Source organism: Eurytemora carolleeae, unplaced genomic scaffold (assembly GCF_000591075.1).
Source record: "Eurytemora carolleeae unplaced genomic scaffold, Eaff_2.0 scaffold925, whole genome shotgun sequence".
NCBI lineage: Eukaryota > Metazoa > Arthropoda > Copepoda > Calanoida > Temoridae > Eurytemora > Eurytemora carolleeae.
This window is the reverse complement of record NW_019396823.1, coordinates 18,700-35,204: the sequence shown is the minus strand read 5'-3', so window position 1 is coordinate 35,204 and position 16,505 is coordinate 18,700. Positions and strand designations below refer to the sequence as shown.

The following is a 16,505-nucleotide window of genomic DNA, read 5'->3' as shown; positions in this document are numbered from 1 at the left end:
TGATTACTTTGGTAAATGTATCATGGAGATTAAAAGATTTTCTTTCCGCCCAATTAGTTTAGGTCATCGGGCATCGGTAAATATGACTAGAACATTAAAATGAAAAATTTTACGAAGTAAAGTTAATAAAGACATAAAAATCACAAAAACAATTTAGCTATCAAATATTGAGATGATTTTCTGACTGTGTCCTGTTAGGATGGACTCCAATAGACCTTAATAAGCCTCCAGTGGACTTTGATGGACCATGGGACCTCCAGTAGATCACAAGGAGCGGAGTCACTTGGGGGCCAAAATGGACCTATAGTAATCTTTTAAGACCTCAGATCATGACTGTCCTCGATTGAACCTTAATGGACCACATGTAGACCTTGTTGACGTCAGAGTGGACCTTGACGAACTTAGACGGTTCATGATGAACCAATCAACAATCCAAATGGACCTCTGAAGGACCGTGAGGGACCTCTAGTGGGACTCATTGCTCTTCTCCGACGAGACTTCGTCACAATCCTCGTCATCGTCGATCTCGTGGCACTGTGTCGGTTCCTCCCCTTTAGTCAACATATCATCCATACTCAGACCGCGGTTAAACACAGATCTTGAAGTCCTAAAATGTAAATTCATGTAGAAGGGTATAATATCAACATTTTCGATGCTCTCAAGAGGAAAACAAATTGGAAATAAATTGGCAATTTGTTTCGCCCTTCAACATACTTCTGACCTGAAAATCATTTATTTTTATCTAATAAAATCCATACAAAACATATTTAACAAAAGGGGAATTAAGTTTTTCAAGTAGGGAAAGGGAACAGATTTTTCTAGAAAATATTTACCCCTGAATACATGAAGTAAATCTAGTCAAGGGGGTAAAAAGTGAGGGTCACCTTGAATAATTGATTTACTAGGATGATCCTACAAAAATTAGATTTGTTTCTATTATGATTGAATCAAACCAAAATGTAGAATTAATTCGAGAACAGGTTATTTTTCTTAAATCACATTTCAAAAGTTAACAAACTGAAATTTTCACTTCAAGATGTTTTGTAGAATAATCGTTAAACTCACCTTGCCGTTACAGCCTGCAAGGTTTGATCGTGATGAGCAACAGTAGACTCATGGGGTAACAACATTGACGGGGCCCTGGAAATAAAGAGGAAAACTTCAAAAGTAGATTAAGTTTATCGTAAAAATAGTCTGTTTTATGATAAAACTAGCTCAAGTGTCCAGCGTTTCCCGTGGAATTTGAAAGCACTTGAAAAAACTTCGAATTAAAAGAAATTTCAATTTTAAAAAAATCGGATTTTTTTTATAGCCTATGGTCGGAAAGCTTTATTATATAGATATCTTTCAAAAATGTGTTGAAAGGATTGTTGACATAGCATCTTTTTTGTTTGAATCGTTTGAACAAAAACAGAGACATACAATTTTCGCATATCCCATGGCAACTGACTGACATGCACATTTTTTACTTATAATGGAGAATTTGATAAGATCGTGTACCGTATCGTACCGTTGTAAATCAGGCATTCATATCTTTGCATGAAGTGTCACTTAAAGTTGCGCTTACAGTCCCTTTAAACTTTAAACGGTTCTGTTGGGAGAGTTGAGGTGTAAAACACTTTTTCAGAAAACATCATATTGGAATATGGTTAAAATGAAATAACTGAATTTGCGCATTTTTTGGTATTAGAATTGTGAATTTTCATTGTATACAAGAATACGTTAATATTTTTATAACTCAAATTTTTTCACAGAATGAAAAAATTTCAAACAATAACAAAGTTACAGCAATTTTAAATTGGCAAGATTAAAATGACACCCTGTAGGTAAATGTCGTACTTTACTAACAATCATCACATTTAACACATTTGAAGCTAAAAAATACAATTCTAATTCAAGTTGTTAATTTTTAAGTTCGTTTTTATTTTATGAGCCGCACATGTCGTATGAGGATTTCAAGTGTCTATTGCTTTAAAGGTCGTCTTTACTGAAATTGGAGCGCATCCCGAGTATCTAACCTTATTATACAACCTTGAGTAGAACGAACCTGAACATGTAGAAGGTTGGGTAGAAGAGTAGGTTGAGCATAGTTCCAGCGTAAAGGTCAGCATACCTCACTACCTGGCTAGAGAAGAAGGTCTGACGGGACCCAGACCTGACAACAATTACAAATTAAAATAATTTTTCTTTTTCAAAAATAGCCGAACATGATGGAAGATGCACGAATCTTTTTAGAAAATTTTGTCAAAATTTAAACTTAAAAAAATGTGCTAAAAAAATTAAATAAGTTTTTTAACATAAAAATCACCACCTCCTCATCAATTATTAAAACTATGTCTGCGAAAAATTTTAGGAATTTTTTCAATCGCAAAATATTTTACTGAGGAAAAGCAAGTTGCTTAGCACTGGCTACCGTTATTAGTTGCTTATATATGATAGATTATATGGATGCAATTGCAACGCCTTCTTTGTTAATACTTACTTGCATAATACGCATTTAAATGAAATAAAAAAGGCAAGAATATAACCTGAAAACTGATCCTGTTGTACCATACGTCATCTCCATTGTGTGAATTGTCTCACGGATACTCTTCTTTATCTTTACAACATTTGGCCTAAACATTATTAATTTTAAACAAATGATTTTTTTCTTGATTATGTAAACATTAGCTTCATGTCTACGCTAAAAAGAACTGGTTTCCCCTTTCTACATGTCGTGGTTGCATAGAAAAGGTTTCTCCTATATACCTGCGTCCTAATACATAGAACCGGTTTCCTCTATCTACATGTCGTGGTTGCATAGAAAAGGTTTCTCCTATATACCTGCGTCCTAATACATAGAACTGGTTTCCTCTATCTACATGTCGTGGTTGCATAGAAAAGGTTTCTCCTATATACCTGCGTCCTAATACATAGAACCGGTTTCCCCTATCTACATGTCGTGGTTGCATAGAAAAGGTTTCTCCTATATACCTGCGTCCTAATACATAGAACCGGTTTCCCCTATCTACATGTCGTGGTTGCAAAGAAAAGGTTTCTCCTATACACCTGCGTCCTAATACATAGAACCGGTTTCCCCTTTCTACATGTCGTGGTTGCATAGAAAAGGTTTCTCCTATATACCTGCATCCTAATACATAGAACCGGTTTCCACTATCTACATGTCGTGGTTGCATAGAAAAGGTTTCTCCTATATACCTGCATCCTAATACATAGAACCGGTTTCCTCTACATGTCGTGGTTGCATAGAAAAGGTTTCTCCTATATACCTGCGTCCTAATACATAGAACTGGTTTCCACTATCTAACCCATAAAACCGGTTTCCATTATCCACTCATAAAACCGGTTTCCACTATCTACCCATAGAACTGATTTCCAATATCTACCCATAACACCGGTTTCCAGTATCTACTCATAGAACTGGTTTCCCATATCTACCCATAAAACCGGTTTCCACTATCTACCCATAAAACCGGTTTCCACTTTCTACCCATAGAACCGGTTTCCCCTATCCACCCATAAAACCGGTTTGCCTTATCTACCTGTCCTGATTGCTGCTGTCCATATTCTTGTATAGTTCAGACAACTCGTGGTCATAACTTTGAAGTTTGTCGAAAAGGTCCTTCTAAACAATAAGTGAATAAAAGGAAATATTAGAAAACTGAAATTTATACATTGAAAACGTGTGTAAATCTGAATTTAAGTCGTTTATCTATTCTTCTAATTAAAAACATCACTTTTTATTTTTAAATTTGTTATTGGTTAAACTCGAAAATGTCTGATTCACAATTGTGCACTTTAGAACATTATCTCAAAAACAATCTGGAAGACATAGTAAATTTCTCAACAAAAAAGTGTTAAATTCTGATAATTTTTGTCACTGTCTCAGAAGCATAAATGCGAAAACAACTTAATTTACCAGAGTAACAATAGAAAATACTAAATTATGCTCTAACCTTTGTTGTCCAAACATTAAGTTCGTCGTTAAGTTCTGGAACTATGAGGAAGGTTCTCCAACCTAGAAACAAACTTTGGATATCAAAATTTTGTTGAATCTTTGATGGTCAGAAATCTGTTTTCAATTTCCGGATCCATCCTGGGGAAGGGAGTTTATTTGATCCCAAAATGCAATGTGGCCACTTTAAAATCAACTTATAAGAAAAAATGCTTGATCCTTCAATTAAAGTTGTCCCTTCAAGAACAAATCCATAGGTCTGCATTAGATGGATATTGGAGAATGGAGGTTGATGCTCTATGCTGAGGTTCAAAACACAAAATTTCTGACTTCTGTGGAAAAAATGTGGATTCGGATCCAGATACAAAATTAGAGATGCAAGGCATGAATTACTAAACTACAGAGTCAACATCTTAAATCAAATGTGATTGAATGCATCACATTAAAATCACTAAACATTAATAACCCGTAGCACTTTAATACTTTGGTTTCTAAGATGTATTTATTCTTTCTTCTTTATTTTATTTTATATGGTAATAATGCTTCACTACTAAGTCTCAACATTTTACAAGATGGATCAACGTTTTTAACGTTTGTATGTGGGAACCATACAACTGTGAAATAAGATCACATTTGAGCAATTGTACGTGCATCTTTTTTATTTTTATAGGTTAAAAAGCAAATAAATTAGCCAGCACTAGCTTGAAAATCAAAAAGGTGAAATGGGTCAGTGTACACTGGTCACCACACAATTTTCTTTGTTTCATGTTAATTGAACTAATAAAAATCATAACTAAAGTCTTTCTTTGTCTTTCTTATCCACTGTTGTATGGGTGACGTTGTAACTCTCTCTCTCTCTCTCTCTCATACAACTGTGAAATAAGATCACATTTGAGCAATTGTACGTGCATCTTTTTTATTTTTATAGGTTAAAAAGCAAATAAATTAGCCAGCACTAGCTTGAAAATCAAAANCCCCCATCGAAGTTACATTTCTTTCTAGATTTTAACTATTTTTCAGAGGATTCTGTTTTTTTTTTTACCAAAGTCATACTTTAGTCCACTAAATACCTCTGAGCTTCTTTGACTTGAGTACATCTCCAAAGATATGATCTCCAACGTAAAGAACATCCCTGCCCCTGGCTCCGATAAGCCTGGAGAGAACGTCACAACTACCTCCGGAGTAAACAGCGTCCTCCTTGATACTTCCAGTGTGATGACCCAAACTAAAACAGGGTAACTTCTAATGGAGGAAATAGAAGTGTATATTTTTAAAAAATTATGATCTGGAGGATCAATTGAAAACTTGGACATCATATTCAGCAAATAAAACCCTAAATATTTACATTTTTTGTCTTTTTGTAGTGATTTTATTTAAGTTTGTTTGTAAATTCTATTTTGCTGAGTGGAGGGCGAGAAGGGGGGGGGGGCTAAGTGTCACTCCATCAGCGAAGTAATTTCCGCTTACTTACTTACTTATCCGGGTCTCTCCAATTTGGTGTATATGACCACAATTTTTTTTTTCTTCGCTTAATGCATCTTATTTCTTCAGCGCGGTGGGGGGAGGAAGGCAACCCGCAACCGTATAGCCTCCATCCCGCAATTTACTCACAAACATAGAGTTGCGGCAACGCACTCACTCGTAGCGCTTTCTAGCCGCACCCCTATATCCTCCGGCAAAATGTCTTTACTTTTAAATGCAGTGTTGATTTAAGATTTTAAAGATGTCATGGCATCTATTATAACCTTAACATATTTATCATATTTTTTTTTTGGGGGGGGGGGGGAGTAATAAAAGTAACAATTCTTGATTAAAAACTGTAATTTATGGCGATTTCCTCCTATAATGTAATATTTTGTACATGTCTGCTGATGTTGATCTTCTCTAAAAATGTATTTGAAGGTAAGGAGAAATTTAATCTTTACCAAAAATAACGCAGTTTTGCGTGCGATCCGATTTTAAGTTATCTAAAATCAGTTAGATAGACAGATTAAGATAATTTTGAACCGAATTGGAAACAAAAATGTGTTATTTTTGGTGAAAATTTAATCTCTTTCTTCCTTCAAAAATATTTTTAGAGAAGATCAACATCAGCGGTCATGTACAAAATATTATATTTTAGGAGAAAATGGCAAAATATTTTGGCGGAGGATATAATAGGGGTGTTAGTGAGTAAATTGCAAGATGAAGGTTATACGAGTGAGGCTTGCATCTCCCTCCCCATCCTGCAGCTATGGAGAAAAAAAAACTAATTAAAAAAAATTGATAACAAAAAAAACGACAAAAGTTAAGAAATCGTGATAAGGCTTTGGTTAAGAATGGTCATTGGTCAAGAATGAAAATGAAACCTAATAAAATCTAAGCTAAATTCATTATGCTATCAATTCTTTCCTGCTTATAGTAATGTTGTACCTTAGCTGTCCTGTATTCTTGTCCACCTGTCGCATCACAGTTCCCTCATTCCCCCCCCCCCCAACTGCATAACATGATGCTGTACCTGAGCTGTCCTGTATTCTTGTCCACCTGTCTCATCACAGTTCCCTCACTGAAGAACTCAGGCTTCCTACATCAACCAGAATTAAACGAATTGTTGACGCAGATTCAATAAAATTGTAAGATCTCTACGGATCTGAATGTCGTCTTGTTCAGGGTATCTCCAAACCGAACGCGGCATGACAAGACACAGTACAGACCAGGTTTAAAAAACAAGACTTGACCAGATAAATCGAGAGGAACTTAGATTTACCAAGACAACCCCAGATTTAACAAGATTAACCAAGACAAAACCAGATTATACCTGATAAACCAAGACAAACCAGATTAAACCTGATTTACCAAGACAACACCAGATTAAACCAGATTAAAAAGACAAAACAAGATTAAAACAGATTAACCAAGACAAACATAGGTCAAACCAGATCAGACAGGACAACCTCAGATTTAACCTCTAATAAATAATACAAAATCAGATTAAACCCTACTAACCAAAAAAAAACAGATTTTACTAGATTAACCAAGAAAAAAACACAGATCAAACCTGATAAAACCTGATTGAACTAACCTGGCATCAACAAAGGTATAATCAAAATATCTCTGCCAGCTCTCCCCGGCGTAGGGTGCGTCGGGAAAGTTAAGCAGGTACTCCATAACCTAATAATAACATTTTAGCTGTTGTCAGGCTTTCAGGAATCTGCAGATTAATTAAATAGATTAAGGAATTGTTTAGATTTTGTAGTAAGTATTTATCACTATCCTGACCTTGTTAGTATAGTTCCAATCTGAGTTGGTGAGAAGGAATGTTTTAGCTCCTGATGCTCGAAGATTATATAATACCTTTGGCAACCTAATAATAATAACAATTATCTACAACAATAATAATAATCGTCAATGATGATAATAATAATCTACAATAATAATAATAATCTACAATGATAATAATAATGAGCATCATTACCTCTCTAAAATTATTAGTGTATTAGTCGTTGTTTCATATCCGTCTGTATTTGAGGAATTTGTATCAGTGTCCAGTGTCTGCCTCAAAGTCGGTGTCTGAATCGGAGTCAGTGTCTAAATCAGTGTCCAGTGTCTGCCTCAGAGTCGGTGTCTGAATCGGAGTCAGTGTCTAAATCAGTGTCCAGTGTCTGCCTCGGAGTCAGTGTCTGAATCGGAATCGGAATCAGTGTCTAAATCAGAGTCCGTGTCTGCATCGAGTTGGTGAATGAATCGGAATCAGTGTCTAAATCAGAGTTGGTGTCTTGCATCAGAGTTGGTGAATGAATCGGAGTCAGTGTCTAAATCAGAGTCGGTGTCTGCATCAGAATTGGTGTCTGAATCAGAGTCAGTGTCTAAATCAGAGTGTTGGTGTCTGAATCAGAGTCGTTGTCTGCGTAAGAGTAGGTGGCTTCATCAGAGTTGGTGTCTGTATTGAAGTCGGCGTCTGTATTGAAGTCGGCGTCTGTATTGAAGTCAGCGTCTGTATTGAAGTCAGCGTCTCTATTGAATCAGCGTCTGTATTGAAGTCAGCATCTGTATTGAAGTCAGTGTCTGTATTGAAGTCAGCGTCTGTATTGAAGTCGGCGTCTGTATTGAAGTCAGCGTCTGTATTGAAGTCCGCTTCTGTATTGAAGTCGGCATCTGTATTGAAATCGGCGTCTGTATCGAAGTTGGTGTCTGTATCAGAGTAATTGTCTGCATCAGAGTTGGTGTTTAAATCAGAGCAAGTTTCTGAATAAGAGTTGGTGTGTGCATCATAGTGGGTGTGTGCATCATAGTCAGTGTGTGCATCAGAGTTGGTGTCTGCATTGAAGTTGGTGTCTGCATTGGAGTCAGTGTCTAAATCAGAGTTGGTGTCTGTATCTGAGTTGGTGTCTATATCGGAGCCGGTGTCTGAATCGAAGTTGGTGTCTGAAGCGGAGTTGGTGCCTGAATCTGAGTTGGTGTCAGAATCTGAGTCGTTGTCTGAATCGGAGTCGTTGTCTGTATTGGAGTCAGTGTCTGAATCGGAGTCAGTGTCTGTATCGGAGTCAGTGTCTATTTCAATGTTCATGACTGTATCGGAGTCTGTGTCTGTAAAAAAAAGTCCATGTCTCTATATGAGTCCATGTCTGTATAGAAGTTCGTATTTGTATCTGAGTCTATATATGTATCTGAGTCGTCTGTATCTGAGTCCGTGTCTGTATCTGAGTCCGTGCCTGTATTTGAGTCCTTGTCTGCATCTGAGTCTGTGTCTGTATCTGGGTACGTGTCTGTATCTAGTCTGTGTCTGTATTTCGGCCCATGTCTGTATCTGGGCCCATGTCTGTATCTGGACCATTGTCTGTTTCTGAGTCCCTATCCGTATCCGAGTTGGTGTCTGTATCTGAGCATGTGACTATATCCGAGCTCATGTCTGTATCTAACCTGTCTTTGTCTCTGTATCCGAGCCCATGTCTGTATCTAACCTGTCTCTGTATCTGAGTCCGTGTCTATATCTGAGTCCTTGTCTGTATCTGAGTCGGTGTCTGTATCTGAGCCTGTGTCTGTATTTGAGTCCGTATTTATATCTGAGTCTTTGTCTATGTCCGTCTTGATGTTTAGTCTGACCTTTCGTCCTTATGAATATAAAGCTGAAGATTTTCACAAGTTTTCTCTTTAAGTTCTCCTCTCATATGAACATAGTCAACAGCGTTCCTCACATCCTGGCAGTATAGAAGTTAGTAATCTTTATTATTATCATTAACAATCAACCTACAGTCAATGTTTCATGTCCTGTACGCAGTGTGAGGTTGAGCTCCAGAGTCAAGCTCCAGCCACTTACCCATGTCTGCTTTGATTTTAGCGGATCATACATTATATGGTAAAGTAAACTGAACTACTCTGCAAAATCATGCTCAATATACGTTTAAATAGTGTATCTATATTCTATGTGTATATGAACTATTAATCTCTGTTTGTTTGTCTGTTGACTTTTATAGCGGAACTTTTGTTTCCTTGCAAACCTGGGTTCCCAAGCTAGTCTGAATTTATCTTGGTAGGCGCCTCCAGATTTTATGCTTATATTGCGGAATTAAAAAATGTACGTAACCCCCAATCTTTCTCACAGAAAGTTTTTTTATCCTACTCGGTTATGTCCATCCCAGGGGAATGGAGACGTTTTTCCAACTATAACAATTTCTTAAGAAAGAAAAAATAAAAACCAACAAACCAAAATGGACGGGCGACAAATTATAAGAAGAAAGAAAACGAGAACCTGTGGACGCGCAGATGGAGAAATTATTAACAATGCCTCGTACAATTTTATTTTATAAACATTATAAAAAAAAAAAAATTTAAAAATTGTTTTAAAAAATCGACAAACCTGAAATATTGACTCGTAGGACATCAGCAGATCTTTCCACTTAAACCCTTCCTGCAATATTTAACATTTGGTGAATAGGGATGATGGTTTATACAAAATCTCTAAACTGAAACATCAGAAATAAATAAATTTCATTTCTTGCAGCAAGAACAGTTACATTATTTTTTATAAATTTTTCTTACGGCTTTTCCTTAACATATTTCATTTGTTATTACTTTTCACAGAATACACATAATTCAGAAATTGCGTCAATAATTATACAAAAGGATCTAAATATATTCATTCGCTTTTTCTTCGACCCAACAAAAACGACAATAATTATTTTACCGAAGCTAGGAAATCAATGCTTGATTTAGCTCTTTTGTTAATCTGCAGATTAATTTGATCTTTATTTGATATCCGGCATGGTAATCGTACCCAGTCATGGGGTTTAAGGGAGCTTTAATCAGAGGAGGAATAACTGAAGTGAAGTGATTAAGCATTGATCCTCATATTAAAAGTGCCCACAGTGGAAATCGAGATCAAGCGATTGGGATTGTGAGTAACCAACACAAAAGTTCCCAAGTCTGTTGACATTTTTCTGAAAAGCTTAAATGAATCCTAACTAATTCAAGGTTTAAGATGAAAATAATACAAGTCCCCGCTAACGACCTCCAATATGATCAACAGACGTTTTAAATCAATTTTCAATTCAATCACAAAGTTTGAAATAGGGGTGTATTATTTTAAAGCCCACCCCTCTCACATTCAACAAAAATTATGTTGAATGAATTGGCCACTGAAAGGCAAGGGTATTATAATCCTATAAGATCCTTTTCCCCAAAAACTTCCAAATACAGCGAAGGAAATCCTAAAAAAACTACTAGGGGAATGTTTTTCAAAAAAATATACACCCCTGGTTTGCAAGTAAAAGTATTTTGAGTGCACACCTTGGTTTCCTTGTACTCTGGATGTTTAGCGAAGTAGTCTATGATTGCAGCAATGAGATATATCTCTGGTAGGTTGAACAAGGTGTTGTAAACATAGATTCTCTTCTCTTCAAGTTGGATAAACTTATTCGGATAGGTTACAGATATCTCCTCGGGCTTCAAAAATCTGAAAGAATAAAAAGATTATTTTTTTCTGGGCTGAAAGGTGTCTCCTTGATCTCATTCTACAAAGCTTTATTGCAATTTTTGAGAAGACAATTTTCAGGGATAGCCCAAGAGAAGCTAAGACTGTCTGCTGTCTACTCTGGAGAATAGAAGAAAGTGAGGTGATATGATTTAAATTTGAACAAATCCTATTTAAGCATGATTATGTGGATAAAAACGAATAGTTTAGCTGAATTGAGTCAGAATTTAATGAATTTGAGCCGCTTCTCAAATCCGCCAATAACCAGTTTCAATTGAGCGCCGGCTTAAGTCTTGAAACATTGAATACGATTCTAAGTGGAACCAACCGCGTGGTGGAGCCGCATCTCAAATTCTTTAAATTCGGCCTCTGATATACCCGGAGAAAACGGAAGAAAACCCCAGGATATCCAATGTTCTTTATATCTGACGTGTTCTGTTGGGCAAAATTAATTATATGTCAAACTTGTTTAGTGCAAGATGTATAGAAGTGTAAAGATATCCCAAGCTCCTAGTGCAAAATGTAGCTAAAAGTGTAAACATATCCCAAGCTCCTAGTGCAAGATGTAGCTAGAAGTGCAAAGATATCCCAAGCTCCTAGTGCAAGATGTAGCTAGAAGTGTAAAGATATTCCAAGCTCCTTGTGCAAGATGTAGCTAGAAGTGTAAAGATATCCCAAGCTCCTTGTGCAAGATGTAGCTAGAAGTGTAAAGATATCCCAAACTCCTAGTGCAAGATGCAGCTTGAAGTGTAAAGATATCCCAAGCTCCTAGTGCAAGATGTAGCTAAAAGTATAAAGATATCCAAAGCTCTTAATGCAAGATGTAGCTAGAAGTGTAAAAATATTCCAAGCTCCTATTGCAAGATGTAGCTAGAAGTAAGATATCCCAAGCTCCTAGTGCAAGATGTAGCTAGAAGTGGAAAGATATCCCAAGCTCCTAGTGCAAAATGTAGCTAGAAGTGCAAAGATATCCCAAGCTCCTTGTGCAAAATGTAGCTAAAAGTGTAAACATATCCCAAGCTCCTAGTGCAAAATGTAGCTAAAAGTGTAAACATATCCCAAGCTCCTAGTGCAAGATGTAGCTAGAAGTGTAAAGATATCCCAAGCTCCTAGTGCAAAATGTAGCTAGATTCTAGAAGTGTAAAGATATCCCAAGGGAAAATTCTAGAAACCTGAACAAAAAATAGGCTTGAAAATTGGCGTAACATTAATGTTTTAAATTATCACACCCGTGATAAACAAACATTGATACACCAAAATTTTTTTTAAAAAATTTAACAAATTAATGGAAAATTTCTCCTAACATGATAATGTAACCCCCCCCCCCCCTCCCCTGAAACAAATTACTCGTGAAAATGTAACCTATTATTACCTGAGACCGTGCACACAGAAGAGAATATTACCGAATCCGTCGACCTGAAAAAAATTAATTATAATTGATCATAAATAGTTTATACGTTTTCGAATTTGACTTTCTACAAAAAGAAACAACATAAATGTCAGCAAAAAAGATGAGAAAACGTTCTTTAAAACTGTGATTCTAAATAATAAACATTTTTTTTTAAAAATAAGATCCACAAAAACATACCAACAGATGTCAGGGTATAGCATTAACTCTGCGACTAATTGTGATAGTTACAATACATGCTATAAGCTTACAAAATGTTTTTAGCGATAAATAGCTTTCTTACTAGATTATTAACTATTATATTAATTACCTTGAGTAGGTTTCCGTGGAGGTTATCCCACCACAGTCCACGGATAGGAAACTCAGCCTAGTGATAAAGTATATTAGATAATTAGAAAATTAGAAAATCAGTCAATCAATCAATCATTTATCCCAGCAATATCTATGGATAGGGAGACCACAGTCTAGTAAAATATTAATTTGGACAATAAATCAATCAAGCATCAAATCATAGTTCACGGAACTCAACCTAATGATAAAGTTTATTGAACAACAAACCAATCAATCAGAACATCATTAGATTAGAAAATCAATCAATAAATCTGTCAAACATCATGGAATTTGCAAGAGCGTGTCGACCCCTCAGACCGCCGGCAAGTGTGTAAAAGACTGTCCCTCACCCATTCCAATGCCGAACCTTTAACCCCCACTTGCTTTACCCAGCCGGGGAGGGGGGGGGGGGTCAAGGATAGGGAATTCAGCCGAGTATTTAAGACAAGACAATCAATCAATCATTCAATCGTGTATCCCAACAATATCCATGGAAAGAGATCTTAGTCTAGAGTAAAATAGCAATTTAGACAATCAATCAATCAAACATCACACCGTAATCCATTGAAGTATATTAAACAATCAATTAATAAATTAATCAACCAATCAATTATCATTATTTCTCCCACCATAGTTCACGGATAAGGAACTCAACCTAGTGTTAAGTAATTTGGACAATCAATCCACGGATAGGAAATAACAATAATCAAGTTATTAGACAGTCAATCAATCAATCAATCAAAAGGATATTTTTTAAAATCAATTACAAGACAATAATTAAAATTGAAAATAGGTTGATTAATTGATTAAATATCTGCAAATTAAGGGATTAATTAGTTAGACATAAATCAATTATTTAAAGTTGTTAGAACAATACTTTGTTACCTTGAACTCGAGTTTTGCTAGTTCTGATGGGTATCCTAGTTTCAGCATATGGTCTCTTAAACATAACATGAGTAATGAGGAATTTTGGACAAAAATCAAGCTTTGTCATTTTCATATTCTGTAGAATCTATTTCTGATGTCAATTAAATTTATGTTTTACTAGCTGAAGGGCCCGGCGTTGCCCGTGAAAAAAAAAAAATGAAATCAAAACTTTGAAAAATTTAAAAATTTTGATTTTTTAACCCTAGGACACGGCCATCCATGAGTGTACACAAAAAAATTCATCCCATTCGATTCAGCCGTTTGGCCGGCTATCGGTGACATAAACACGAATTTGTTGTTTTATTATAAAGATTTATTTAAATCATCCAAACAATTTTAGCCACAAGAGAAATATAAGGAATCAAAAGGAAGTAAAATCTGCAAGAGAGAAATATATAAACGAAAAACCCATAATTCTTTAAAAGACGACTTCTAGTGTTCTATCTGTATTGTTATTAATCTATTATAAAAGTATTTTCTAACCTGATCATGTTGAAACCAAGCTTCTCATAGTTTGGAGATATATATTCGGCCAGGGTATAATCCATATCAAATCCATAGAACTAGAAATACCAGAAGTTTGTATACAAATTGATTTGGTAATTTCCTAAAAAACGATTTTTGGATCACTCCCTGCGCCCCCCCCCCTCTCTTGTGATTTTTTACATGCATCTCATATTTAACGCATAGATATAATTGGTCATGTGATCGCAGTGCCCGGCCCCATAGTCTGTCCTAGCCGCAGCACTCTGCCAAGAAATTGTCTAAACCTAATCTAACCCTAAAATTTAAATACGAAATTAAAAACAATAATTTTCTTTAAAATTAGATGGTAATGTACAAAATTGATAGGAGGGGGGGGAGAAGGGGGTCGAGATGGTCCAAAAAATCGTATGACAGGACCGACCAATTGATTCAGTACACTGAAAAGAAATCTTGAAAAATAAGCTTCTATGTAATTTTACGCGCAACTAAAAACAAATAGATTATTCTATCACTGAATTACAACCAATAAGAAACTTATTGGAAATTAGTTTCAGGCGTTAAACGGAAAAACAGATTGCAAGATAAAGTCCAATATTTCGAATTATTTTTCAATGTGAGAAGTAGATTCGTTATAATTATAGAAACTTATCAATCAGTAGCGTATACTAGAACTCGTCCAGAGCACGTTCTCTCTTTAGATAGTGGTCGTGAAGTTCACTTACTTTGGGGGACGATAGTTTGGCCGTAAGAGGTCTCTCGTATGAAGTATCTATCTATCAGATAAGAATTTTGCGTGAGACATCTAGCGGCCAAACTATCGTCCCCTAAAGTACGTGAACTGCATGACCACTGTTTAAACATTATGAAGTACGTAAACTTCACGACCACTGTTTAAACATTATGGTGGAGAGAACGGGCTCCGGGGGGTAGTTATCTTAAATTTATTTTTAGGGTGTGGGGGGAGTACGGATTGGCAGCCGTCCGTTGGTCCCGAGACACTCTTTTATTGAACGATATATTCAAAGAGCAACTGAAAAAGGAATTCGGCCGTCGTCTATTATTAAGTAACTTAACACCGCCCCCCCCCCCCCATGTAAATCAAATTCAAAGACTAGAATTTGTTTAAACTTATTTATTCACCTTGATTTTCTCCAGTGAGAGAGATCTGTTTGTAAATATGCGCTTGTGAGGTTCTCTCTTCTCCATGGAAGATGCACAAGCACCAGGAGCGTCCATTTTTGATTTGGTAAATTTACAGTTATCTGCATAAATATAATAAGAATTTTAAATTAGTTAGGTCAGTTGTTTAACAGTGTAGTTGTAGTTACAGTATGTACGCGACGTTTCGATAAAAACAAAACTTCTATTTGGTGAATAATACAAATAACGATTTTACTTAATAACTTTTTCATTACGCGCCACGTATTAATCTAAAGTTGCGTAAAATACTATTTCATTTAAATGTGCAAACCGCTCAGAAAGTATTTCGTTTTCGTAACTGATAAAGTTTGCGCAAATACCGCACAATATGTATTTCTCAACTGTCATTCCTGCAATTGTCGTCTTCGTCAAGGAGGCATTTTCTAATTCATAAATATAATTACAAAGGATAGCGAATAGCGAATAGCGAGTTGTTACTTTGTTTTTGTTTTTAAATAAAAGGTGGATTTTAAAATTGAATATCTTTTAAATTTACACGAAAATAATTGAAATGTTCAGACAATTCAGATATTTCAGATTTTAAGTCAACATATGTTGAATAATTCTAAATTCTAAAGTAATAGTCAATGTCATTACAATTAGATGTTTTTTTTTCAATAGAAATAAAGGGTATGGGCAATGAAAAATACATTTTTACTTTAAAATAATTTATTAGATTTATTTAAGATATTAACATACTACATTGACGACAAGAAAATTTTATAAATTAGAAATAATTGAATATAAACAAAGACAATATTTTTTCAAAGTTTTGCAGAGTAGCTTTTCTAAAGATTTAAAAATGAGTGGAAAATGCAAATTAAACCCAATTGAAACCAATAATTTCATATATTCATCATGATATTTTTTCTATAGGGGGGGGGGGGGTAAAAAAAATTTACCCCTCCCTACAGAATCCTTACTTATAACGCCCCTGAGTACAATGGACACTGGACAGGCACTTCCCAAGTACCAACTCCCAGGACTCCCAGTGGCAAAATAGTCAAACTGGGGGGAGGAGGGGAGGGGGTGATTACCCCCCCCCCTTTCCTTTACTGATCTTAATATGGGCAACCTTCCGGCAAGGGCGTACACAGAAATAAATCTGGGAGGGCGAAATTAGCGCGAAATGTCAAAATAAAAGTTTGCCCCCTCCTCCCCTAGGAGCTCCTAGGGGGTGCAAAATTTGAACTCTAAATTCAAAACTTTGTCTTCTTGGATATCAGCTTTAAATATAAGATACTTTAAAG

The 16,505-nt window shown here is 35.7% G+C and overlaps 1 protein-coding gene across 1 annotated transcript; it reads right to left on the bottom strand.

Annotated features, from left to right (window-relative positions):
* Nucleotides 1–53: 53 nt before the first annotated feature.
* LOC111709070 (cytosolic purine 5'-nucleotidase) lies at nucleotides 54–15,344 on the bottom strand. Its single transcript, XM_023482656.1, has 18 exons — nucleotides 15,196–15,344; nucleotides 14,053–14,132; nucleotides 13,528–13,582; nucleotides 12,623–12,679; nucleotides 12,277–12,320; nucleotides 10,721–10,886; nucleotides 9,792–9,842; nucleotides 9,038–9,132; nucleotides 7,214–7,298; nucleotides 7,017–7,105; nucleotides 6,453–6,518; nucleotides 5,026–5,180; nucleotides 3,957–4,018; nucleotides 3,543–3,625; nucleotides 2,529–2,615; nucleotides 2,048–2,155; nucleotides 1,066–1,140; nucleotides 54–607 (listed from the first exon to the last, which is right to left on the bottom strand). The coding sequence occupies exons 1-18, from the start codon at nucleotides 15,289–15,291 to the stop codon at nucleotides 466–468; spliced, it is 1,596 nt and encodes a 531-aa protein (XP_023338424.1). The 5' UTR covers nucleotides 15,292–15,344; the 3' UTR covers nucleotides 54–465.
* Nucleotides 15,345–16,505: the final 1,161 nt, after the last annotated feature.

Excerpts from the sequence above, each read along its gene's own strand:
- LOC111709070 (XM_023482656.1), bottom strand. The coding sequence starts at position 15,291 with ATGGACGCTCCTGGTGCTTGTGCATCTTCCATGGAGAAGAGAGAACCT. Across the intron at positions 12,680-13,527 it reads TAGCAAAACTCGAGTTCAAG|GCTGAGTTTCCTATCCGTGG; the intron begins GTAACAAAGTAT and ends CTTTATCACTAG. Across the intron at positions 4,019-5,025 it reads CAAGTCAAAGAAGCTCAGAG|GTTGGAGAACCTTCCTCATA; the intron begins GTATTTAGTGGA and ends GTTTGTTTCTAG.